This window comes from Geospiza fortis, unplaced genomic scaffold (assembly GCF_000277835.1).
Source record: "Geospiza fortis unplaced genomic scaffold, GeoFor_1.0 scaffold271, whole genome shotgun sequence".
NCBI lineage: Eukaryota > Metazoa > Chordata > Aves > Passeriformes > Thraupidae > Geospiza > Geospiza fortis.
The window spans coordinates 1983806-2011230 of NW_005054405.1; the positions used below are offsets into that span (position 1 = coordinate 1983806).

Sequence of the window (27425 nt, forward strand, 5' to 3'; positions counted from 1 at the left end):
ATGAGGAGTACACCTGATTAATGTGACATATTCGAGTTTCTTTCCACAACTTTCTCAATAACCAGTCACAAAGATGTGCTTCTTACACTGAGAATTAAATACAAATTATGCAGTCTTGGCTAGAAGATTGTGCAGTTAATCCCATCCTGAAAAGATGAAATCTGAGTTTTTCCACATGAAGTCTTTTGTGATGTTTCATACCCCGTTGGTTTCTGCCAGCACTCCCATTGATGCAGGTTACTTTATTTGTCCATTTAAAGGGGAAAAAGGGGGTAAAAGGAATATATGCAAGGAATTAGTTTTTGGGAAAGTCCCTCTCTACCTCAGAAATTAATGTGTCCAGTGCAAAAGTACAAAAGGATTGCTCTGAGCTCCTATATGTAGATGTTGCATGAACCATATTTTTCAAGGAAAGCTTGAAAAATGTGTTAATGAAGAAGACAGTAGTGTTTATCTGTTGGGTTTCCAAAACCTTTCTTTATACCATGGCTGTAGCTATATAGGCTTTTGGCAAATTGAAGCTGATTCTCTCTGAACCAAATTGCAATTATTTGAATAAGGTTTGTTTTCAGGAGGAAAAATGAAGCAAGCAGAGATTATAATTAAGCATTACAGAAAAGGGGAAAAGGCAAATGAAAGGTTTAATTTCCTTGTCTATATCTGAAAGTATGTTTTCAGACAGTCATTTGCTAACAGTCATTGGATTCTTACCCATTAATCTTCACATAATTGTGTCTCTTGATATCACCTCCCTTGTACCCTGGCCCTCCCCTTTTGCCACCTTGTCTCCTTTGCTCCCGTGACCTCACCAATAATTTTTCACTTCCCTGGTTAGTTCCCCTCCCGAAACAACCATGCTCCATCTTCCCATGCCTTGACCATGCCCTTGATCCTAGCCATGGATGCTGCCTGCCTGTGTCTGTGCCACCCTGCCTGTCCTCATCCCCACGCTCACCAGACGCCTCCAAACACGTGGAGTTTCCTCAGAGAGACTTTGCAGCCTCGGCAGTGCTCGCCAGGCACCATCTGTTCCCAGCATCTCCTTGGCCAGCCACAGGCTCCTGCCTGGCTTTCCTGTGCCTGCTTTCTTTCTGACCTTCCTTCCTGCTCTATGGGAGCATAATTTTGGGAAATGTGCTAGATCAGAGCCACTGTGTAACTGCCAGCGCCTCTCAGTAGCATCCTCACCTGACCCTTCTCATCCTCTGCTCCCTCTCCCACTCATTTGCTGTCCAAAATCAGTCTCAAAGCTCCTCAGAGCAGAACCTTTGCTTTCCAGCTGCCTTTGGCACCAGGCACAACAGCACTGGTCTCTGCTGGCATTCAGCACCAGAGCTGTACAAATAAATAAGAGTAATTCTGAGTTATACGGTTGAAGTTCTCATCTGAAATAATTTAAAGAGTAGTCATAAGGGGTTGTGCTGGTTATAATTCATATAATAATTTAGGAGTGCTAGTTTTTAGCTATTGTGTAATTTGGATTTGCTTGCAGTTCTCATTGGATAAAGTATATTATTGAACAAGAAAGGAATAAACTATATTCAGAGTAGCTGTAGGGTGCTATGATTTAAAGGAGAGCTGGTGCCATGCTACAGCAGAAAATATGCAGGATCCATTATACTGTTAATGAATGCACAGCTCAGATTGCTGATTTAATTTTTAGGTCATATTTCTCTCATACCCTCAGGTATAGTAGACTTCATACATAAAAACGGAGTAAGTTGGTGTGTATTTAATCTCAGTCATGCAAAAAAAATGAATAATAATAAAAAATTACTTTCCTGTATTGTTTATTCATTTCCAATTATTTCTTTTAATGACATAGCATTCAGAGAGTGCTATTAGAAGGGCACAGACATATTTTCTGGTACTAGTTTTAAACCAGGGATAGTAACCTTTGAGGCAGCTTGATATTTATCCATAGCTACAGATTGTCACTGCATTTAAGCCATGACTACAGCATCATTTTTTCATCTGGCCAGAAGCTTTCTTGAAATAGTCACCATTTCCTTCCTCAGGCAAGGTGGCAGATTGGTGGTATTTTAAACTGTCTCTTGGCTGAGAGACAAATCCCAATTTCTTTATTTTTGCAAGCAGACGTAGCTGATGTAAGCAAGACCTATTCCTGCAGGGGCCACACCCCTGAATATTTGTCAGAACCAACATTCTGCAATGAATTCTAGTTCTACTAAATGTGAGATTTTTTTGGCTCCATTTTTTCATTGCCATGTTAATTGTAAGCTTTTTTTGATATGTGTACAGATGTCCAACTTTCTGAGAATCCACATTTTACAGTGGACTGCATTTTAAATTGTATAGTCATAGCTGCAAATTGAATCTGAAAAATCTCTGAAAATGCACAAAGAAGAAGCAATTAAAAGAAATTCTGCCTGACCTTTTATGCTGTACACCTGCTATTTTATTTTTTTAAAAAAAATTCTTACAACTGGAGTATCATCTCTGAAATGAATTTGAACAACTCACCCAAGACACATTCTAATCCAATCGTGTATGATGATGATACCAGTTGGATGTTATCCTATTAGGCCCTCACTGTAAATAAGGGATTTTCCACTGACTTTTAAATCCTTGATTAATGAGAATGCTTGAAGCAGTGTCCTGTAAATTAGCCATAGTGCTAGCAACAATGGCAATTCACTTAGGAGAACTGATTTGTTTTAAATCTTCCCATCCAAATTAAAAAGCATGAGGAAAAGATAATGTCGAGTCAGTAAAACATATTACTCTATCTTGCATTATTGATCTGCACCCCATGGCTGTCTGACACCTTCTGCTCTCTCTTCAGGTAAATTCGCATCAGTCAGAGCTCTTCTGGAGAAATAACTCCAGAAACTAACTGGCCCACAGTGTTTAATTTATATATTCTCTATATTATCTAGTGTTTTAGCTAATTCTGAATCCCATTTTGAATCCTGTCAGGCAGACCAATAGCTTTCATTTGTAGTTTGGTCACTGCTATCTCACCTGCCTTTCACAGCTCCTTTGCCCTTTTCTCTGGAAATATGTTTGAGTAGCAGCAAAGGGCTGTTTGGATTTGGGGAAAGGGGTGAATAGGGGCAGGTTGTGACACGTCCTTTAATTGGTACTAAAACTTGAATTCTTCTTCAGATATTTTTCTGAAGAAAAACACTTTTCACATCATCTTATCACTTTGCTTCTTATTCAGCTACTGATACTTGATTATTGCTTGCAAAAAAATGAGTTTTATACCAAATATTGACTTTGAAACACACATTACTTCCTTTAATATGCTGAGACATTTGTGAGGTCTTTCTTGACATTCTGTATTTGCATTTATTTAAGGTATTATTCATTTCTGTACCCATAATATGCATGCATTTATATCATTCAAGAGCAACCCTTTCTTCTTGTAGAAGTATGAATACTCTTTCTATAGATTGGAATTCATGTCACTTTATGAAGACAGTTTTGACACTCTCTTATAAGTAGCTCAGCAAAGTATCTCTCAGACATGAAAATACTTAAAGTGCATTATTTTTCTAGAGATTTTGAATTACCAGAATTTTGAACGTATCACAAATTGTACAAAGAAGTAGAGTTACCTAAAGTCCTACCATGCTATCCTATTTCAAGAGTAATCAGAGACGCTGCAATAATCCCATAAATCTCTCTGATCATGTCTTCTTGGGTCACTCAAGCTACAAGGGTGACCCATTTGTGGATCGGCCAAAGCACCCCTAATCAAAATTCCAGTCAGACCAGTAGGTCTGAGACCATTTCTTGATGTGACTGTTGGGTATGCCTGTGATGCTCTCTGTTTAATGGTATTTGTGTAGAGCTCCTCAGTGATCCATTGATAAATATTCAGAATTCTGACTACAGGTCATAAAAGTATTGTCTTGTCCAGTGTTGGACAAAAGGAAAAATTTGACTTACCAAGTTGAAACTCTTCGGAAGATTCATGGTACTTTATGTACTTATTATTATGCTTTTATGCCTAATGGTTGTGGGGTTTACAGTACAGAGATATTTTCTTATGGACAGGCTTTGATGGTTATCTTTAAATAACTTTACTTGGTTATTTTTTTTTTATATAAACAAAAAAAAAAAAGGTAATTTTCCTCAAAGAGACCAAGCTACTGGTTTTCAAGCTTAAATGGTTGTCATCTGGGGAAAAGAAATGGACATTGGAAATTCGAGAGGATGTTTGCAGCTGGCTTTTGTTACAACTTTGGTTTTCTACGTGGTAGAAATGAAGGACAACTAGAAAGCTTTTTTTGGGGTGTTTTTTAAATCTGGCAAATCTGCCAACTAATTTTGGCAGTTATTTCAGGTTTACAGTTGTTTCCTCTAGCTACACATTTTCTCAGCTATAAGGAAAGATAATTTTTGTGATTATGGCATCCAAATATAGCTGTTGTCTATAGCCTTTTTGATTACCTTCAGCAAGTTACTTCATTCTGTTATGCCTCAGTCTTTTACCTCCAAAATATATTATGATTATTATTATGGGCTTTTCTTTGTTATGCCTCACATATTAATGAATGTGTTCCTGTATCACTTTCCTACTTCAGAGAAGTGCTGAAAGCTTATATTCATTAATATTCTTGAAGCATGACAAAGTAAAGCCTATTACTGTAATATGCTTCGCTTTAAAACTCTGGTTAGAATAATAATGATAAACAGCATGGCTTAGCCTTTGGCCCTGCTGTGCAGCTATAAAATTTTTACATCTTCAGATTTAAACTGATGAAGGAAAACTTTCTTGCATTTTATGTCCCTCCTCTATACCCATGGAGAGATAAAGGAAGAAAGTTTTGCATTCACTGAAATGAGCTGTTGGCATATTTATCATACAGGAATCCAAGAATTTGCCTGCTATGTCCTTAGCCTCTTGTTTGAATATGATGTAGTATTTTATTCTCTCCATGTATTTCCTTCAGTGAGGTGAACAGAAGTTTGAAATGGACAGTTATGAAACACCTTGCCCATAGGAAAAGTGTCTTCTTGACCTCTTTAGTAATTTCTTGAGTAATGACCAGGTGCATGACAGTTTATATTTCCCTCCTATTATTTCCCTGAATTACTGCAGATGTTCTTATTACATTTCTAAATGACTGTTCTCAGAGATGGCTTGAAAAGATACTCATTTTTTCATGTTGACCGATTGATTGTCCCAGTGTTTCGTTGAATATCTCCTTCTTCTTGCACTGTAAGAAGCAGTAAATAGGAATTCCCCAGTTCTTTTTTGAACTTTTATTGTCTGTTTTACCATACATCCCCTGGTTTGTCTCCTTTGTCTTGATTTATATAATTTCTTTATACAAAAAATTGTCCAAATGCATTTTGGCTCTGGGACCTAATCATAGCACTCACACTGTGCTTCACTTATTTAAGAAAATAAGATGTTTTCACTTGTTTAAGAAAATACCGTAATAATTTCTAGCATATACGCATTTATTATTGTTTTCTTTCCTTGAGTTTCTTTTCATTAAATAGTTTTCAGCTCAGTGAGAGATATCTTTGCTTCTTTTCCCTTTTTTTTTTGACTCTACATCTGAGAAAGCAAGTGCAGTTAATGGAGAAAACATCACTACATTTATAATAGTTTTAACAGCTGCACTGCCGGCAGTTCATTATTTTGACTTGTATTTTACTGCTCTCAATGTTCTCAGTAATATCATAGTAGAGATATTGGAGATTAAGAGGGAAGACCAGCAGCTTCAATATACATATTCTGTCCTTCTACTTTCTGTCCTTATTACAAAAAAAAAAAAAAATTAAAATGTGTAAGTGCCACACTGGATATCTAACACAATTCTAAATCCTGACAAGTGCAAATTGAAAAGCAAAGTCCCATTAATACAGAGTTGGAGAGTGTCACTGCACCATTACACTTTAAGTCTGAAACGCTCTGGGCCTTGCATAAATTCCAAAAAAAAAGGAAAAAAAAAGGAAGACATGCTGGTGAGAAACTTGCAACATGTTCAGTCAATTCAAGTACGTCTATTTGACTCTTATTTTCTTTGCAGACTACAGATGACATCCTGGTGGCCTCGGCTGAATGTCCTAGCGATGATGAGGACATCGATCCCTGTGAGCCGAGCTCAGGTGGGTTAGGTTAGTCAACTTTTTTTATTACTTTCTTTTCTTTCATATTTGCATGCTCCAGTCCCCCAGAGCCCCAGCTAGCAGGACAGTCCTTTTGTGCATCTCGAGGAGAGGTTGAATTGGGCCCTTTCTTGGTGGTGTTAGCAGAGCCAGCTCCAGGACGTCAGATAGGAGCACATGTCATGGTCTGAGCAAAGTTATGGCTTGGCTGAGGACCTGAGGCTGGACCAGGAAGGGCATTCTAGGGCCTCTGCAACTGTGTTGTGATAAAGAAAGTGCCGCTTCATTTAGCAGGAAGGTGTTGCTGTTGTTTGTGCCATAAGCATTGCCTTCAGTAAGATAAAAATTTCATATCGGAAATATCTTGTTATGTCATGGAACCATAGAATGGCCTGGGTTGGAAGGGACCTTAAAGATCATCTAGTTCCAATCTCCCTGATGTAGTCAGGGACACTTTTCACTAGATCAGGTTGCTCAAAACTCCTCCAACCTGGCACTGAACACTTCCAGGGATGGGACATTCACAGCTTCTCTGGGAATCCTGTTCCAGTGCCTCACCAGCCTCACAGGGAAGAATTTTTTCCTAATATCTAATCTAAACCTAGTGTACTTCAGTTTGAATCCATTTCCCTATGTCCTGTCAGCTCCTGTAAAAAGTCCCTCTCCATTTTTCTTATAGGCTGCCTTCATGCACTGGAAGGTAGAGTTGAATTAATTTTTACTTGCTGTTAGTGGTATGAAATTTTGTATAGATAGATAAAACCTGAAGACATAGACTACAACAGTCTCAAATTTCATTTTTTAAATGTTTTTTTGCCAAGACAAGCCTATTCAGAGTGTATGTTTTAGTTGTAACCAGAAACAAGACATTTTGATATTCTAGTATTTGCCATGAAAAAAAAACTTGGTAGTGTTTTGGCCATATATTTCCTATTCTGCTGAATAGTTGAGATTTGGTAATAATTCTCCTCTGTGAAATAATGGCAAAATTTGGGTTGGAAGAGGCCTTTAATTATATCTAGTCCCAAACCCCTGCCATGGGCAGGGACTCCTTCCACTAGACCTGGTTGATCAAAACCCCATCCAGCTTGGCCTTGGACACTTCAGGGGATGGAGCATCCACAACTTCTGTAGAAATCTGTTCCAAAGGTTCAATTATCCTCAATTATGTTTAGTTAAATACTATGTACCATCTCTAAAAATACCAACATTTATCATTGAAGTGAAAGGGCTGCAAAATTTCCTATCCTTTAAAATAATCCTAGATAGTCCAATTAATTATTCCTGCTTCTTTGTTGGTTTGGTTTAGGTTTCAAATTTCCTGAGTGAACCACCCGTATGGATAAATCTCAGTTTTCCTTAGAATTTTCCCCAGAATTCCCTTGAATTCTCTGCTGTTTGGTAGCATGCCCACTGCTAGTTGTCTGAGGTAATGTGGTAATCTTTGGTGTTTGCTACTTCACTTAATAGTAAAGGAATTAAGATCTATTTGTTGTGCAGTAACATATTTAGCTCGAGTAGAAACCAATTTAATTTGAAATTAATATATTCATGCAAATAGCAACTAAGAGCCATCTTAGTATGATGCCAAAATCTGGGGCAGGAAAAACATCTACATAGCCCTAAGACAAAGGAAATTTTTCTTCGTATGCAAATGCATGGTTCCTATTTTAAGTCACAAAACTTGATACACACATGCAAGAATTATTTACTTAAACTGAAGTAAAGGCATATATGACTTGTCTAAGTGTCTGACAGACCTGCAGGATGGCACTTGAGCTCTTCCAGGAGCCAATTCACAGATTCGATGATGATACTTCAGGATTATTTTCTTTTGCTTTACAATTAAAGGATTTCAGAGTAATTTTCAAAATTCCATTAAGGTGAATGATTGTTCTTAAAACTGAGTAGCAACAGGTACACTCACACAGTTTTGTGCCTCTCAGGGAGATATTTCACTCACAGAAATCTTAGACATTATGATCAAGATATTCAAGGATATTTTTTTCCTGCTCCTTCATTCTCATTTACAAATTCTTGAGTTTAGCAAGACTGTCCTGTCCAGTATGAGTCAGTGCAGTAGCTCTAATGGCTCTGAGCTCATTCATGCCTGTTGTTTCCTTGCTGTAGTTAACTCAGGCAGTGCTGTTCAGTAGACAAATTGACATTTAGGGGGGTGTTATTTTATTTTATAAGGTAATTTTAAAGCAATATATTGGTTACATAGCACTAAATAATTTTCCAAATCACCGGGTTATTAAAGCTGAATTTATATTTTCTCAGGCTTACAGCTCACTGAAAGCCAATGAAATTTTAGAATAATTCTTCTCTGAGGTAGTTTGAGCTCTGGGGCTGCAGTGTTTGGTAGTGTTGAGCTATGCAGAGTCATTTGGCTGGTGGGTGCAAGAATGGGAGAGGTGAAATGAAACTTTCTGACAGCTTATTGTTTCTGTCCAAACTATGGTTCAGGAAAAGGATGTGGATGTTAGCCTTTCAGCAAGAAATTTTCATTAGCTTTACATGCTGGTGTTCAGCTTTCCTGTTTTATCTTAGCATTCATCACACAGCTACACTCCTCATTTTTGTTTATTTGAGAACAGTTTTACTGTTTCATTTGTCAGATCCCAACTGCTACTGCTTTAAAAAAAAAAACAAAACTGTGGATTGGCACAGGAATAATGTTCTGCATAATCCCAATTGTCTGGATCATTTTATCTGTCATTCTTCTCATCAAAATGTCATTCATCCTCCCACTCTCAACTTTTAAAAGCTGCTAATTTGCCTTCATCAGCCTTGTCATTTTATCATACTTGAAAATACCTGAGCCAAAGGGGTTACTGAAGTTGTAACTTCTGGCATATCAGTCTCTCTGTTTTAGTCTTAGTCACTTAGTGTTATGAATAACCTTTTTCCATGAATAGTCAGGTAGGCATTGCTCAATCTCCATAATACTGCAGTCTCCATGTGGATTTGAGCTGCTCCTAACAGTAGGCTGGAATTCAAGGAGAGAAGCACAGTGCTGTTGGCAGTGAGAGTCTGATAATTGTTTTTCTTTTCAGTTGGAATAGGAGATACAGAAGGATATGTCCCTCCATTTAAAATATCTCCATGGTTCAGTTCAGCTTTTCCCCCTTAACCCTTTTCACAAACCAGACTGGCTTCTCCACAGCTGCTCCTCAACGTCCCCGCTAATGGTGGTGAAACTTATTATCCCAACAAGTAATTCTAGGAGGCTGAAAATACAATGGTTAGGGCTGTTTTACTTTTGTGTTTTCACTTCAGAGGCTGTAGTCTGGGATCCTTCAGCAAAGGAATCCACCTCATGGCAAGAGATGATGCGCTCAGAGCTGTGTGGTCAACACTTTTCTACCAAGAATTCAATCAAGGGATGGCCAAAGCCCCTGCAGTTTTATTAAGAGAGCCATAACTCAATATTTCTGTGATGACTGGCTGTAACATGCCTGTTTCTAACCAATGTTCTCAGCTCCAAATGAGAGCCTATTCAACAAACAGTTTGAATATGGTACGCCTATATCTCACAGAAAATACTGCTTATCCAGATTTTACTAATTAGTGAGATTTATGCATAAAATAGGGCTTTTTTCCTAGTACAAATATGTTGCAGTTTGTAGTGGCTAACAAGTCCCACTCTGCCACCACCAGCTTTGCTTTCTGTGCACCTGTCTGCTAAATAATAAATGGAAAGATGCAATTTGCCACAAATTTCATACAGGACATAAAAATGTAAACCCGATTAGGAGCTGCTGAGCAGCAATCCCATCATCTTGTCTGGAACATAAAGTCACAAAAATTATAATTGCAGATTTCATTGTGGTATACAAACTGCTAAATGTGCCATAATTGGATGAAGTCATAACAAATTTATTAGCATGCAAAACTTAGTCAACATATTTTTTTTGCATTATGTTTTGTGTAGTAAGGCAACAAGTATTGCTTTCACAGTCTCTCCACCTTCCCCTAAATACCAGTAACAACATGAAGATTGAGGATGATGATAACAATAATAATAAAAAAACAGTTTATATGTCCTTAACTTCATGTTATGGAGTACATAATAAAACCTTTTCATTTTGTAGACAAGTTACAAAAAAATTTATTAGTAACTTATAAAAAAAAAAAAAAAAAAGACCTGGGACAATTTACTGATTTTACATGAGGAGTTATAAAACTGCAGGTGGACAAATTGCCATTCTTCACATCAGGGCTGCTGTTCCAGCCATGCTGAGCTCTGTAGAGAGCTCTGATTTCTGCTGAGTTTCAGTGAGCATTTGTGCTACACAGCTTATTTGTTCCAGTTACTCTGGGCTGGTATTTTATTTGTTAGCTATTATCTAACCACTTCTGTAGCTATTGAAATGTTCCAAAAGGCAGAGAGGTCTGAGCTGGGTCAAATGAAGTGAAATGACTGAGTTTAATGGCAGGGAAATCTCAACCAGGAAAAAAGTCTTGCAGTTTTAGACAAACACACAAACAGTTCTTTTTCTGCAAATGAATTTTAAATCTTTCTCAAAATTGTGACTCAAAAGAGGTTTAAGCCCACAATTGGGTTGAAAGCCTCTCTTACAGCCCCAGCTGAAATGGGATAAGTAGAGGTTTTGGTGGTCTTAAAGCCAGTATATTCGCTGGTCTTGGGAATTTTAGCAGAAGGTAATCTTCAAAGTCAAGGAGGGATTTTTCTTCAGGTTCAAAGTGTCTTTCAACCAGTTGAACTCCACATGCTGCAACCAAAGAAAATACTCCTTCATCTCTTGATTTGGCAGTTTTTGGCTCCCATTTCCCAGGGCAATGTTTGATTGGTGGCAGATCTTGTCCTTTACCATTCTGTGGATAAAAAGGACAGAGTTCAGTGAGGTATGGTAACTGGTAGCACTGGTTAGCTTTCTTAGCCCTAATTCTTAATTCAGAGGGATAAATGAAGTAATTTATTTTCCTATATTATTAAGAAAGAATGGCTAATAGGATAGATGCTTCTGGACTGATCTTTGAGCATGTTTTTAATTTTTCCTACATGTTGGCCAGACTAATTGCATTGCAGAAAACAACAGGTGACAACCAGAAATCTCCAAAGCACCATTTTAGCCTAGAGAGTGAACAAGCCACTGCTGAAGATGACTCTTAGAGAGCAGTCACTGCTTTGGGGAAGGCTTAGTCCTTAGTGAGCAGAACAGTGTGGGGCTTCACATGCAAACTTCTTCCTACACACGCATGTCCTCTTCTCTGTGACAGCATGCTGGACAGATGAGATGGCTCAGAACCCAATGTTCTCAGCCACCTTGTGATGGTTTAGGTTTGATCCCACCATTGATACCTGTGTTTCTAACAGGCAGAGCTGTGTTATATGGATTTGTGAGTGCTTTATGCTCATTACTAAAAGTTTTGCTTTATTTTCCCGTCACGAATTACTGCACTGTATTCCTGGTGCATCTGGCAGCAAGATAACATTGCAGTAGGAGGTGAAGTGACTCCTATAATTTATACATCACTGCAAGTGCCCTGTTTAATGCTCTTCATGGAATTCATTGTGCAAGAAGCTGAAACAAAGAAAAATAAAATTACAGTTAGTTCATAGGGTTACTGTGTTCATTATGGCTTGAGACATAAAGGGAATATTTGTGCCTCAGTCCAATTATCCTGTAGTTCTTTATGCATTTCCAGTGCCAGAAATATCACTAGGTTGTCTTGAATTGGACTTTTAAAGTGTTTAGATGTGATACACATAGTTATCTCTGTATAAGCTGCTACAAGGTGAAAACTATGCTTTATTTACAAACTTTCCAAGTGTTAGCACTTACCATGGCTATGCATAAAAGAACTGAGGAGATTAAGATATAGATTAATCTTCCTTCAATTAAAGATAAAATACTTTTAAGGCTTATTTAATTTTTAAAAAATAAATCATAAAGCCTTCTCCAGAGGAACAGAAAGTAAATGCTGCATTTTTCCAAATTATTTTATTGTTAACTCAACTACTTCTTTATCAAGAGGCTGAGGTCCTAGTGCCTGTCACTGTGAATTACAAATATGGCATTTCTAATTTGAATTTGATCAAAAAGATTTTTTTTTCCTAATTATCTAAAGAAGTGAGGTTAAAAACCATGATTGATCCATCGTGCCAAAGCTGACCTGTACTCTTTGCCAGCCATGCCATTGAAACTTGGGAATACTGAGCAGAACTGGAGGCTTCTAGCCACTCCTTGGGATTTTCATACATTCCTAGTGTCAGACAAAGGAATATGGATGGATACAGGGGAGGTGGCTTTTTCCTGCACACAGTGGTATTCTGGCAGTGCAATACCAGCAGCTCAGTGTTCTCTGTGGTAAGAAATATTGACAGCAGACTGCTGTAAATCACACAAGGCTCTCCCTTAACTCACACAAGAGTTGTGTCCACTGGCGCGTAAATGATGAACGGTTTTCCTTGGGTGAACTTTGAGTGTGCATTCATATCCCATGGACATCCTTGCTAAAGCTGGGTCTTCTCACTTCTATCAAACACAGAACAGTTAAATAAGAATGGCTGCTGGGGTTTAATCCCAGCTAGCAAACATTCAGGGTGCAAAAACTGGCGTTATTATTTGTGTGGAAACACAAATCTTGATTTCATGCTTCAGACATACACAGACAACATGAAAAGGCAACTCTTGTGCAGAGAAATTTACTAAGTGGCAGTTGTTAGTCCTGCTGTTTCATGTTCAGTGGTTTGGAGGTGGACATCTCCACAGAATGGACAAAACCAGGTGGCAACATTTTGAGTAGTTCCAAGAAATGTTCTCTTTATGAACAATAATTCAATAAAAATGGGCACATTACTCAATGTGCCTGAAGGAGGGTCCAAAGAAAGAGGGGTCTGTTATTTTTCTTTCTTTTAAAGATGTAAAAGACAGCTAGTGAGTCAGTTCTGAAGGTATTTACAGGCAAAGCTGCACCACAAGATGCTGTTGTGACAACAGGACTGGAGAACCAAACCAGGCCCTCCACATCACCCATTCACAAATCCACTGACTTCCTTAGATTTTTCAGTACTAGGAAATTCCCTGGATACTTCAGTGAAATGTCCATGAATATCACATCCTTTAATTCAAGTTAATTGAGGACTTACTTTCCTAGTTTTCCCTAGAAAAATTTGCAGGAAAAACTGTTGCTTGTATATGAGCAGTTGCTTGACCTATTCTTTTTGATATTCTCCAAAAAAGAACCTGGCTTACAGATAAGGTATTGCATAGACCTTAAAAATTAATTGTCTGTGAATGCAGTTGTTTTGTCAGAAAGGAAAAAAATGAAATTAGATCTATGTCAATGCTCTCTTCAACAAAGCAGACACGGCTTTCAAGCCTGGTATTCAAGATTTTCAGTAATAAAACACATTAAGCTCCAGTGGCTGTGCATGTATCATTAGTAAATGAAAATAGGTTCTAGACCTTTTTAAATCTTTTGTTACTCTTTGTTGTTAGCCACAGAAATAAAGATGTGTGTTCTTTGACACCTTCCACTATGAGAAGTTTCCACCATTTTCAAAAACAGTGTAGATCTTTTTAATCTGGAACCAGAGAGTCACTGAATTAAAAAACAGCCTGCAAAACACATTATATTTACTGAAAACAATGAAATAAGGCCAAATATGGATTATATGTACTTTCAAAAACATTATCCACAGGTGAACTTCACACTCTGGATGAAAAATGCAAAAAATAAGTAAGATAGTAATTGTAAAATGGAGGTTTTCAGAAACAGGCATGTAATCTATTGACTTGACTGAGACTCTTTTTTTCTAATTCAATAAGGAGTTTTGGAAAGACAGAGGATTTACTTACACAAAGATGAAGTAGAGAGATGATTGAATCTAGAACAAGTTCCATTAGTTTTCATGATGATCTGCTTAAAAAATCATAAATTAAAGTGCATAATCCTAAAAATTCATCCTTTAAATCAGGTTTAAAGTTAGGATCAAGAGTGCACATAGACTGGTGAATAAATAAATGAGTTCTAGTTTGTTTGAAATTAGTCTGTGTGTTACTGGTGCCTAGACTGATGAAACCTCATTGTTTTCCTTGAACTACACTTCAGTTTGGTTTGATTTGCTACATCTAGTGCTCATATTTTCTTGCAGACTGTGGACACTATACTGAAACTGTTTCCTGTAGCTTTGTAATGCATATGCATTGAATTTCTTCTTTTTGTGAAGGAAACTCACTTTTCCACAGTACGATTTTTCATGAAAAAGGTAGAAGAAAGACAATATTTTGCAGAGGTAGGAGAAGGTTTATAGCCAAAATACTGGCCTGAATTAGCTTTGTATTGCTCAGTTGCTATGCCAAGGCTTTCTCGGACCAAACCTGAGCAATAAGATGTTAAACCAGTTATTTGAAATTCTACAGGAAATTTCCAATACCCGATAAATTCAATTAATATGGTGTTCTAGAGTAGTTGGTGCCTGCCAGCAGCAGGTTCTCAAACCACTAGCCATCATACCAGACTGCTGGCAGTGAACTGGTTTGCTGACCCCTCTGCCCGACGAGGGAAACAAGAACAAACTAAACTTCTTGCTGCTGTTTTCTAGCAGCCAGTAGAGTGTGAACACCCATTAGCTCTTGCCTACCTAGCACTAAGGATGCTGCTACTAATTTTCAACCCCTTGCTCACAGCTAATTTAAACCTGTGCAGAAGCACTGGGGTATTGTGGTGTGTGAGTTGTGTAATTTGACATCCTGCAAAGCGGTAGGAGAATGCTGACGAGTTTGAGAACTAGGTATTCTCCAAGGATGTTGCTCATAAATGGAAGCAGGAAAAATTCAAGGCAAAAGTAACCTATAATGAGGGTGCATGTACCTGAAATAGTCTAACCTTAGGCTATCTCCTTCTGACTATATAAAGAACTGAATGAAACCTTCTTCTGCTGTGTTGACATGCTATTCTATATAGGTTTCAAAACCAGCACTTCTCCTGAGGTTAAGGGCTGTGGTCTAGATCTGGGAATTTGATGGTTTAAATGTGAACTGGCTTAAACCGTAGTTTCAGATCTAGAAAACATCATATGTTGTGAATGTACCCTTTAAAAAGTTTCAGAAAAGGGAAAAATGAAAGATGAAAGAAGTGAGAACACAGGAATTATATTCTGAAATGAAACAAAGCTTTATAGATATCTCAAACTTTTTTCCCTTGTGCCAACATCAGAAACACCAGAATTGTTTTATAGACTATGATGAGAAAAGCAAAGAAAAACAAGGCAGTCTTATTAATTTTAATAATTTTATCATGAGAAAAAGAACATTAATTATATCAAATGTAACTTATATCCATCCTGAGTTCCATTTGTCTTTATCTTCCCACTCCCAGAGAAGCATATATGGTTTAGGCAGTGATAGGATTCATGCTGAACAAGTGTAGCTGCTGAATCTGAGCCTCTGGGTAGCAGGAGTAGCTCAGTATTTATAGCAGCTGCGCCCCCAGTGTGTGTGCAAGGATATTCTGCATGTCTTGAAAGCCTGGCCCCTTCTTCTTCTCCCAGGAATATTATCAGCTTTGTCAGTAATGGGTCTGACTTGATGACAGTGTTTGGAGTAAATTGAATGCTGCGCTTTCTGCTTCAACATTCAAGCCATGTATATATATATATATATATATATATAATGTTTGTGGCATAGGCATTTATCTCTTCATGTAGTAGCTGCTTAGTGAAGGAGGAAAATCAGGGTCTGACTTGATGACAGTGTTTGGAGTAAATTGAATGCTGTGCTTTCTGCTTCAACATTCAAGCCATATATATATATATATATATAATGTTTGTGGCATAGGCATTTATCTCTTCATGTAGTAGCTGCTTAGTGAAGGAGGAAAATCAGGGAATCACCCACAGTTGTGAGATGAATGTGGGTGTCTGCACCTCCCAGCTCATTTCATGAGCAAGAATCATTCCACGCTCTACAGGCCAAGCCAGCAGATTCCTCATGCTTTACAACTAAATTTTGGTATTCTGCTCAAAACTGGTTCCTAGATAAGGAGGTTTGGAATTTTTTGCCTTTTTTTAAAATGAGATGACAATGTTAAAAATAGCAAGCAATGAAACCTTGATCTGGCAAAGCTCATAGCACAACTTTTCCTGAAGTCAGTGGAGCCCAAATGTCAGAGTTTTGGTTCAATGCAGCCAATCTTACTGTTAGCTGCCACCAAAAATTTATGTTTCCAGTGCCCCTGCTCTTTTCTTGTTTTAACACTGAGTCTTCAGGGAGCAGGAGCAGCATGCAACTCTCTGAGCAAATGATCCCAGTTCAGCTGTCTGAACTGGTGGCCCACAGTTGCAGCAGCTAAGCTCTAGCTTGAAAACATGCTGTCAGTAGTGTAATATTTCTATATTTCTGTTTTGTCTTCCTTATGTTATCTTATTTGCAAAATCTTCCCCCCCTGCCCACTTAGGAATACTTCAATTTAAAATACAGACTAACTACTGACTTTGCTAGTGAGTCAAAACTTCTGAAACAAAGTAGCAAATGACCAAAGATTTCTCAGAATGCACACAAAACCAGAAAAATAACTTGACATAGAAAATAAATAAGGAGAGATACAAAGCTGAATGACAAATACAGAAGTGGGGAGAGGTAGGACACCTTAAGTGGTAAGATAGAATCCTTGTTTGGAGAGAAGAAATACTAAAAGAGAAGCAATGCAACTGAAATGTTAAAATATACTAAAAAAAGGGTAAAACCACAGGGATGAAGGCTATTAAAAACATTAAGTGATATATTGGTTTACATTCTCTATTTTGGCTAAAATTAAATTTAGTTTTGTGGAAAATATTTTCACAAAAGCTTCTTATAAAACTGTGAAATATTCCCCTCAGCTTTGCAAAACATAGTAGCTCCTAAACCCCACTGATTTGGTATGCTCCATCAATTGGCACTGTACAACCAACTATCCTATCTCCCTTTGGACCTGTGATGACATTTTAAAAGGCTGAGAAAACAACCTTCCACCTCTCAGCCACAGGGGAAAAAGAAGTTACTTGCAAAACCTGCAGTGCTAAGGAGTTGGTAGGATTTGTAAATGATTCGAAGTCAATATATGACAAATCATTACACTCGGAAATCAGCACTCTGCTCAGTGCAGAGAGAATGTTTAGCTCCTTAGCAAACCAGTCTTTTTAGCTGTGGATGCTGTTCCACTGCTGGACTATTTTTATAACAAGCTAAGTTAGTTGATGTCACTTTAGAGGTATCTTAATGTGTTATATCCTGGGTTTGCACACCAAAGAGTAGAGCAGATACCTTAAGAATTTTCCTTTATTAAACACAAGTCTACAGCAGACTTCATGCTAGTTTTGAAGCTGGGCTGCATCTACCCCAGTTCTGCAGAGGAAGTGCTGGGGTTTGTTTTTCAGAGGCATTCGTTGTACAGAGGTGCTGAATTTGCAGCAAGCTCAGAAACCAGCTCACCAGAATCCAGCAATGCTGCAGAAAATCAACCACAAACAGGTCTACAATGGTAGCACACAGAGTGAAAATTAATATGTGTCCCATAAATAATTGCCTTCATGCCTCATTGCAAATGCAGTAGTTAAACATTTCTGTCTTGTGAGTAATTTCCTATTCACAGTTTGTGGGAAGGCATAAATGTAAAGAAAACAGGTTTGGCGTCCTTTTGTCTTTTTTTGTTTTGTTTTATTTTTCAATCTGCTAATTTCAATTCACAAACACCACTGGAACCTGCAATTCCAATTTTCTTTTCGCAGTATTAATGAAAACTGGGCACTGAAAATAGTTAGATTTCTTTCCTTCTAAATCTTAAACCACTTAGAAATACAGTCAAGAATAATAACTTTCTAATCCATTGTTACACAATGTAAAACTGCTCAATTGCTATTATTTCATGCAAAGATTTTCGTAAGTGGTAGAAGAGGCTTTTAGAACTCAGTTTCTCCTAAGCTGGTCTTTGAGGCAGTACAAAAGCACTGGTTGGGTGCTGTTGAGAGGAAGAGCTGTGCATCGGAGAAGTTGTTTTAAGAAGGAATCCTTGCACCACAAGATGACAATCATTTCCTCTCACTGTTATGGAAAGGTTTGAGCATATTTACTGCCTTTATGATTTTGTCTTGCTCCTAATCAGACCAACCTCAATTTATTGTTTTAATAAATAGATAGTTTCAGGGTTTGGGCTTTGGGTAAATTTTTCAAACAACTGTTTACTCTTAAAATCAGAGTAATTTTTTATGTAATTTTATCTTAACATACTCCAATAAGGTATTCAGTTCTCATTTACAGTAAGATATCTAGGATGAAGTTAATATCTTTTTCATGCTGCAGACACTAAGAGTGACTGCAGCAGAGTAGCAGACAAGGTTATCTGCAGACACACCTCTGCTGATGTGCCAGGAGCCAATGGCTTTGCCTGGTCCAGCTACCAAGATGCTGGGGAAAAAATTGCATCCAGTGTTTCCCAAAGAGCTGGGAAGCAAAGAGCACGATTTCTGTAAACTTATAATCTTCATTTGCTCTCCACTGACATCATCTGCCATCCCTTGCAATCGTTCCTGTCTTGCAGGGGAAAAAAATATAGGTAAATTCCCCTTGGAACTGACTCCAGTCTTAGTCAAACAAAGGTACTGCTTAAATAGAAGTCAGCTGTTTCAGCAATGTTAGGGATGTGGAATTATTTATTTATATAGATTTCAGAAGAAATGAGGGTTGGCTTTTTTCCAGTGGCCCTTTCCTCCCTGTCTCAGAACAGGACTCTTACTTTGGTGTGTACTCCATTAGCTGTTCCTATCTAACGTGCTCACAGAGAAACCTATGTACTTTATAAAACTTTTCTATTTCCTCCTCCTTCATTTGTCTGGAGAGGCCCTACTAGGTTAAAAGCATATTTTAATGTATATGGAACAAAAATAGCAAGTCCTTTTCCTTGCAGAATTGCTCCTTTTCCAGAAGTCCAAACAAATGCAACAACAGATGCTTTGAAATGTTATAAGTTTAAATAACATCAGTGTAGTTGGTGGAATATTTCTCAGGCAGATGGGTTAAATGAGACAATTTTGAAAACATTCTTAAAATAAAAGTAAGACATCAGGTGAGAGGCAGGAATTTAGGTAACATTGAAAAATATACCTTAGATGTTTCTTTTAAGTTGCAATATTAGAATGTTTTCCTCTGAGCAAGCTGTTAACTGTCATTTAGTAGACATTAATTGTAAAGTTAGTTGACAGTATTTGGCCCATATGTACGTATCTTAAAGAGAAGGAGCAGCTGTTAATCCATCAGGTATTGACAGTGTATTCAGTGGCTTCTATTATTTCTCAGACAGAAATTAATTTCCTGAAATCACATACAGTAAGATAAGACTGTCTCATTTTCACTCACTGTGGAAATACTCAGTCTTTGTTCTGCACACAATGCATTGTCTCTTGTAAAACAGTAAATGACACTCTAGGTGTAAAAGAATTTCCATTTTCTACAATAGTTACAATGAACAAACAGGATCTAAACCAGTCACTGACTACTTTGGAGCAGGGCACCTTTCTTAGTAGGGTGGCATCTGCCCTGAAATGACAAAAGCATCTTAAAACCTTCAAGATCTCTTGTGTCGCCATAGAAAGTACCAACTGCACCAACTCATAACAAGTAAGAACTTTCAGAAGGATACAAAACGTTAAAATGCTATTTGATATGGTTGGGCTTTTTTTTTTAATTTTACAGTTTTGTCTCTGTTCTTTCAGCTGAACAAAATGTCAGCTTCTTTAAAGCTGTTTGAAATAACTACTAGGAGGAAGTGTTTCAGCAGTAAGAACACAGATCACCAATAAGTAAATTATGGATAATAAGAGAGGGGAGAAGGAACTTATTCTTTTGGGGAGTTGTGGCTTTTTTTCTGTTTTATTATTCATAGGCCAATTGTAGATGTCTGTCGCTGGTGGCTGCTTTCAATTCTGGTACTCCAAACTTGTTGTAATTTTTTGACCAGTGTTGATAATTTGACTGGCATTACCTTTAATGTAGCATCCTTAAAATTATCATCTTCCTCTTATGCCTTTACAGTGCTTTAAAAAGTGACTATGGAGCATAGTGTGCTCTTGTGGACTTTGAGCAAGACACTTTTCTAACACACCTCAGAACAATACTACCTGTAGGCACACCCTGATAAAGTTAATATCATTAATATATTGTAAAGCTAGCATTTAGTACTTTTAGTTAGCATCTATATTTTACTGATTGAATTTTTACCCTTGCATAATGATGCAGTTTCTCCAAGCCAGCCTGGCTCTCCTGAGCTCAGCCAAGGCTGGCAATGCTGAGGATACAGAGCCTCTCAGAAGTTTGGAAATGCTGGTACAATCAGAGGAATACTGCAGAAACCCAGATAACTTCATTTCTGTCCATGACACGTGTTAGGTTAGAGAGGATCCATTTCAGCTATCACCACTTTAAGTGATTCTATCCAAAGATCTGCCTCCCCTCCTGCTGCAAAATTCAACAAAGAAAGGCGATCATGGAAAACACAAAAGCACTGTGTGTGCTGAGAGCATTTAAACTAAAAATTCCTCCTGGAATTACGGTTTCATTCCTCATGGCTGTGCAAGGGGACAAAATATGCCCGACTACACAATAGTTCCTATCAAGAAGAATTTCCAGTGTGAAGACCTAGGTCAGCTCTATTCATATCACAGCTGAAAAGACCAGAGTCTAACCTCAGAGGTGGGTTCTTAGGAGACCGAGACCTTGCTCTGTGCAATTTGGGAGGTTTTCTTGGGGCATAAAGCAATCCTTGAAGGAACATCTGATAATGGCATCAATGATGAAAAGAGGGAATGGGAGAAGTGAGTGAACAAGTGCTCTGAAGTGTAGCCGTATCCAAGGAGGACCCCGAAGTAGAAAATAGGAGATAGAGTTGGATAGCTCTCTAAAAGCAGTAAGAATAAATATAATTAATTTTAAAAAAGAAAAGAAAATATTAGAAGGAAAGGAGAAACTGAGAAGCTTGGTGAGGGAAGAGTACAGGAGAGCTGAGGATACCTTACTTGTAGCGAATTTATTGGCTGCTATCAGCCATTTTATTTTTTTTTACCCTCCATTCTGTCTTATTGTCACTGCCTTCTCAATAAATAGCATGGTGTCACTTTTTGTTCCTCACAGAAAGAGAGGGAGAGAGAAAGGGAGAGGGAAATCCTTTCCTCTGAGATGTCCATGTCCTGCATTTAAATTGTGGCACGTCTGTTTTTTCAGATTGTTTAGGCATTATTTGCTTAACAACACACTAGGATAAATTATACCTCTGAAGGCTAGAACATGATGTTCTATGCTGTCCTTTTTCTTGTTTAAAAGCCTGAAAAAGGGATGGGCTGCAACCCTGACTGGTTTTGGACTAGTAGAGGAGGGGTGATGCCTTGTGAAGGCTGACCTGGAACAGAGACTAGATGGAGCTAAAGAATAAAGTAATGATTTATTAGGAGGCTTCAATAGATCCACCTTGGGCAGCACAACCCAAAATGGCCAAAAAAACAAAAATGGACCACCAGTTATGGGGTCTCACAATTTTATAAGATTTGGTCCATTTGCATATTGAAGCTGATTGTCCAATTACAGCTTTAGCCCATGAAGTCCCATCCTTATTTTTCTCTCTTCATTCCAGCGTTGTTTATGCTCTTGGGCCTGAGATCTGGATCTGCTGTCCTTGGGTCCCCAGCGAGAGAAGGAATTGCTTTGTCTCCCTGCTCTGTGAAGAGAGCTTACCATCCCCTAATATGAAGCCTAGACTTACAGAATAGCAGAAATAAAGCAGAACAGCATCTGAAAAATATAAAAGCTAAAACCTGAGGCATCAGTGCATCTCTAGGCTGTCCTGGCCCGTGGGTGCAGCCAGAAGGACACATGACCCTAGCAGCAGGCATGACTGACTCCTCCATGTCCAAACTCAAGGATAACCTCTCCTTTCTTTCCTTATCTACCCACAGCAAACCCCACCAGGGCGGGAGGAGGACGGGAGTACCCCGGCTCGTCCGAGGTGATCCGTGAATCCAGCAGCACGACGGGCATGGTGGTCGGGATCGTGGCGGCGGCGGCGCTGTGCATCCTCATCCTCCTGTATGCCATGTACAAGTACAGGAATCGAGACGAAGGCTCCTACCACGTGGACGAGAGTCGAAACTACATCAGTAACTCAGCACAATCCAACGGGGCTGTGATCAAGGAGAAGCAGCCCAACAGCGCTAAAAGTTCCAACAAAAACAAGAAAAATAAGGATAAGGAGTACTATGTCTGATCTCAACATCTAAAAGAACGCTTGTATAGAAATAGTCTTCATTTTACCTGAGACATAATACAAACTTATTTACTTTACTTTTTATGAAGCACATTCAAAAACAAACAAACAGAAAAGACAGGGAATGCAATCAGAAAGGAAAGACTGTTTTTAAAAACAAGCATTTCATGCTCTTGTTTTTCAGAAACAGGAGCTGATAAATTCCCTAGCATCCACAGTGTTTTCATTTACTCTGCCTGTCTTTATGTTGCTGGAACGTTTCTGAAAGACAATGATGACACCACGCACTCATAAAGCAAGGAGTATTACTACAACATCGAGGCACAATATGAAAAAAAAATCAAATTTAAAAAAAAAACAAAACAGGAAAAAAAAAAAAGAAAAAAGAAGCTACCTATGATTCTGGATTTAGCCAAAGTGCTAGCGCTTTCTTGAGAAGTAAGTTAGTCTTATTGTCAGAGAAGACTGTCATTATATATGGTGACTCAACAAGCAAACATAAAGAGTTTGCCGTCTGGTGCAGTGAAGCAGTGATTGGAAACTTGCATTTTGAAACAAAGTGCTGGCTTTTCTGAAGACTTATGTAGAAATACTTTCAAAAAGCCCCTTTCTGGTTGTGAGGAAAATAGTATGGAGGCCTTATTTTCAAAAACAAAAACAAAAATCTGGAATATAAGGCACATTTCCACAAAAATATTAAAAAAAAAAAGAAAAAAAAAGAAAAACAAGAGGGCATAGATGCAATCATTGGGAAATTTTCATGCACGCTTAATATGTTATTACATATGTTTATATAAAAACACATCTATATGTGCTTTCTGGACTGTGATAAGTGATGTTTTATAGCCTGTTGTATAGAAAATGCAAACTATATCTGCTCTTCAGCCATTTTTGGTAAACTCAATGTTATAAGTGTTGCTAGGTATAGAGAGTTTTATGACATCTGGAGCAACAGACATTCTTCAGTTTTTTTGCAGCCATTATAAATTGTCCCAGACTTTTTCCCCTTTTTTTTTTTTATTTTTAATTTACAGTGTAGTGGTTATACAAAGGGGGATGTGTATGAATGTATATAAGAGTCAGCTAATTTTTTTCTTACCTGTACAGCTCTATTATGTTGCAATTAAGTTTCAGTAGTTTGTATGAAAGAAGTGGACTAGAAAGCAAAAATATATCTCTACTGTAATTTGTCTTCTCCCTCCTATCCCCATCTCTTGCTCCTGATATGCATCAATGAAGTTGATCAGAATGGCCAATTTTCCTAGAAATATACATTCATGAATTAGCTAAACATTTAGTGACTTAAACTGGCCTTTGGCTTCCAGTCAAAGCTTCACTATTGGAGAGCATGGTTTGCCTTACAGAAACCTTGTTCTTAGAAATTACGAGAATGATGAGTTTCTTGAGAATCTTAGGAAGTATCATATAGTGTTTATCTGGCATTCATATGAAGAACAGCTACTACAGCACTGGGTGGTAAAAGATCTAAAAATACCCATTGTAATTATCCAGGCTGATTCTGTTGCAGAATTTATCCCTTTCTCCAAAAAGGAAATACTCTTGAGGTGCACGATAGTATTTTTCAATGGTGGGCATTTTGACATATGAAAAAGTATTTTTAGCTAAGTTGATTGTGTAGTATTGCAAGACATCATAACCAGACAGATATAAGTTCATTATGTTTTAAAGTGACACAGCTTATCTTGCATATATAAAACATTAATGCATTTTAGTTAAACACATGAAATGTAATGCTGTAATTTACACGTTAAGTTTGGAATTTTTTTCTAGTAATATTTCATTAGTTTCACAGCAATAAATCATAGCATAACATTTTATTTACACAGAAGTTCAAAGAGAATGCGTTAGACAGAAAGAGGGTAGTTCAATAGAAATCAAGCAAATCATCAGAAGGCCTCCTGGGAGGGATATAGATATTCACACTTTACAGACAGGAAGGAGAAATTTAAAATTAGCTTTAAACAGCAGACACAAAACATTTTGTTGCGTGTTACTCACTGTAGCTGATGAAATAAAGTTGGGAACTGGTACAGCTATCTATCTGGGAGTCAGAGCACTTTAAAAATACATGTAGCTGACATGGAAACACCTCTTGAAGTTTGCCAACCACATCAAGGTGTGACATGTTGCATTTGTGAAACGACTTTTTATTTTCATTAGCATTTATGCAAAAATGAAGGAAAGAAAAACCACTCACAAAAACCACAAAATCCATCTGATGTTCATTTCTTAGATTGTTGTTCACCTGTGGCACTCATCATTTCTCCCACCTTTACAAGACAGCTGTACTCAGGGAATGGCAGGGGCAAGGGTGACTGGAGGTCATTGCTGGAAGCAAGAGACTTCAGCTGGAGGGGGGAAAGAAGTTGAAAGCCAGGTGGTGTTCAGATTTCAGTGCTTGAAGGTACCTAGAAGAACAAGAATAATCTGTTGACAGGAGACTGGGCATGACAGAATATGATTTGGGTGAGATGAAATGGTCTTTTCTGCTTGGTATTGATTGCATTAATGAAATAGCGTTGTCAGGCCAATTTCCAGGCAGTTTGGTAGATCAATCTTTAACTAAATCCATACATCAAGGACAAAAAAAAAGATCTCCTAATATGAAATAAGAAAACACAATTTTAACACTGTTTCTGAAGGTTCTCCTTTTTCCTCTTTAATTTCATAATTTAACAAAAGAAAAATTATGGATGTATCAGAAATGCCAGCAAATGGATTTAAAATTCTTTTTTGTTTAAAAGCAGCAGCAACAACAACAAACAGACATAAACCAACTGCCTAACATAAAATTGGATCCTTTCTCTATAATAACCTAATTTGTTTGACTGAGATGGCTTCATTTCTATGACTGTATTGTGTTGCCTTTTTTAACAAAACACTAAATAACGTGTGAAACTTTCAACCCTAAGACATCAAAGAGAGGCCCAATGCCCCTAACCTTATAGTGCTTTCTGTGATAGATATTTACAATTTTTTTATTTGTTGCAAGGCCAATTTATTCATTATTGGAAATGCTAAGCAAGTGGAATTTACTGTTTTGTTAATAAAAATGTTTCTTAATACAAATGCTGGCTTGTTTCTTGTCTTGCTCTTAGGTTGTGAGTACCTGTTCATCCTGAGGCTGTGAAAAAAACTGGTAAATTGGTATGAAGTTACAGACATTCATGTCAGGAAAAAGTAACATCAGAGCTCTTTATACATTTCAGTGAAAACCTTCAAGTCTTGTGTTCAACTGGCCCACTTAGAAAAGCATTAATGACAACAGTGAATTGTTTTTTGCAGAGACTTGCTTAAATTGAAATTTTCTAGTATTTTTTTAATCAAAAAATTGAAAGTTGATGTTCTCTTTCCCATCTCTATGAAAAAAGAACTCTCCTTTTTGCCACTTTCTGATTTCTGTAGTGGAAATAAGGTGAAGGAGGTAATGGGATGAAAAGTTAAAACATTTGTTAAAAGTGAAAAAATTTTCTCTTGTCTAGAAGATGATTTAAAAATTATTGGGAAAATGAATGCATTTCAGGTCCTTAAAAACATGTCTAGATAATAATTACAAAATTTCAACCGGAGCTAATCCATCACATAAGTGCTTTCCTACTTAGCATGGCATTTAAATTCATGGGCAACTTCAAGCAAACATCTAATCCTATTGATTTAAGCAAGTGTCTAAACTTGCCTAAATGTACTGCTGAATGGGGATGGAGTTAAGCTTTTGGATCTAAGCTCCAAATAGAATTTAATTTTGTATCATCTTAAATCACATCAGCAGCTTTTAGACTTCAGTGAGATTTATTCATCTGCTTAATTACGTATAGACTGAAGTATTTAAGATAATTTAAGCCCAGGAATATCTGTAGAAAAACAGTCCCTATCTTCCATTGGTATAAAACACTTTGAAAGTTCTAAACTGCTTTATACTGAGATTAGGTCTTGTTAGTGTACTTAAATAAACACTGAATGTTCCGTTTAGGAAAATGCTTTATACACATTTGAAGGAGCTACAACAATAGTGATTTTCATCCTACTACTACAAAGAAAACCTCCAACCAAAACCAAAACCAACTCACACTTAATTATTTTAAATTCTACAATGTAGCTGTTGCTTTTTTTTCTTTTAACTTCTATACTGTGTATACTATTCCCTTTTACCAAAATCCTAATGGCCTCTCACTGCCTACATTATTCATCATTATCTGGCCACTATAAGTGGTGGCCTCCATTATCAATTATCACTGTGGTCAAGCAGCTAAAAAGCCTTTACAAGGTGATGAAAAAAGAGAAAAAACTAAACAACATTCCAAAATTTGACTTAGAATAAGGCAAACAAATCTCACATAGGCTGTAAATGGCAATTGTGTTTGTTAATTCCTCCCAGGTGACTTCTTTATAGTTCAATGAAACAGTTTTAAATTGGGGTTCTGGATCTGATTTTCATTTTGATTATAGAAATTTGCTTTTAAGTTCAGTACAGGCCCGTTTAGAGGTGCTTAGAACTATTTTGCTGGGTCAGGCACCCTTGTTGGTATAATTTTATTTGAAATGCAGGCTATTTGGTTTATTTTAAAGCCCCCACTTTTTTAAAGTCTGTAAGTATTTCAGTGTTAAAATGTTTCTGGCTCTCTTGGGAGTGGGGAGAAAGAGAAGTCCACACTGCATTTAATTCAACTTATAAATTGATAAATGCTTGGGAATGATAAAACTTCTTGCCTGCCAGCCTCTGATTCATCTGGAGGGACTGCAACTGATTTGGCTGGTCACTACTCTTCATGAAACCAGAAGCATCCCCCACAGGTTAAGCTTTGAAGTAGAAATTCCAGAAAATATACAGTTGAGATCAGTTTTGTCAGACACAGGGCCAGAACTCAACCAGTCCTTTTTCCCCCTTACTTTGGAGGTTCCTTCCTACTGGAGGTCTGACAGACTTCAGTCACCAACTCTCACTCCTGTCAGAGAAAGTCTGGCCCCTTGCTTTTTCTTTCTCAGTCGCTCGCTGCTACACCAATATCTTAATTTCACAGAATCACAGAATCAGCCGGGTTGGAAGGGAC

At 37.6% G+C, this 27425-nt stretch overlaps 1 protein-coding gene across 2 annotated transcripts in view; it reads left to right on the forward strand.

The window, feature by feature from the left end:
* The window catches only part of NRXN1 (neurexin 1), a 671624-nt gene extending 646178 nt beyond the window's left edge, over positions 1–25446 (forward strand). Inside the window, exons 20-21 of one of the 2 annotated variants that reach the window (XM_005426207.1) lie at positions 6015–6102; positions 22049–25446. In XM_005426207.1, coding sequence (XP_005426264.1) covers positions 6015–6102; positions 22049–22356 — 396 coding nt within the window. In that variant the 3' untranslated portion in view covers positions 22357–25446. The remainder of the gene's footprint in view (positions 1–6014; positions 6103–22048) is intronic. The other variant, XM_031061247.1, reaches the window with a different exon arrangement.
* Positions 25447–27425: the final 1979 nt, after the last annotated feature.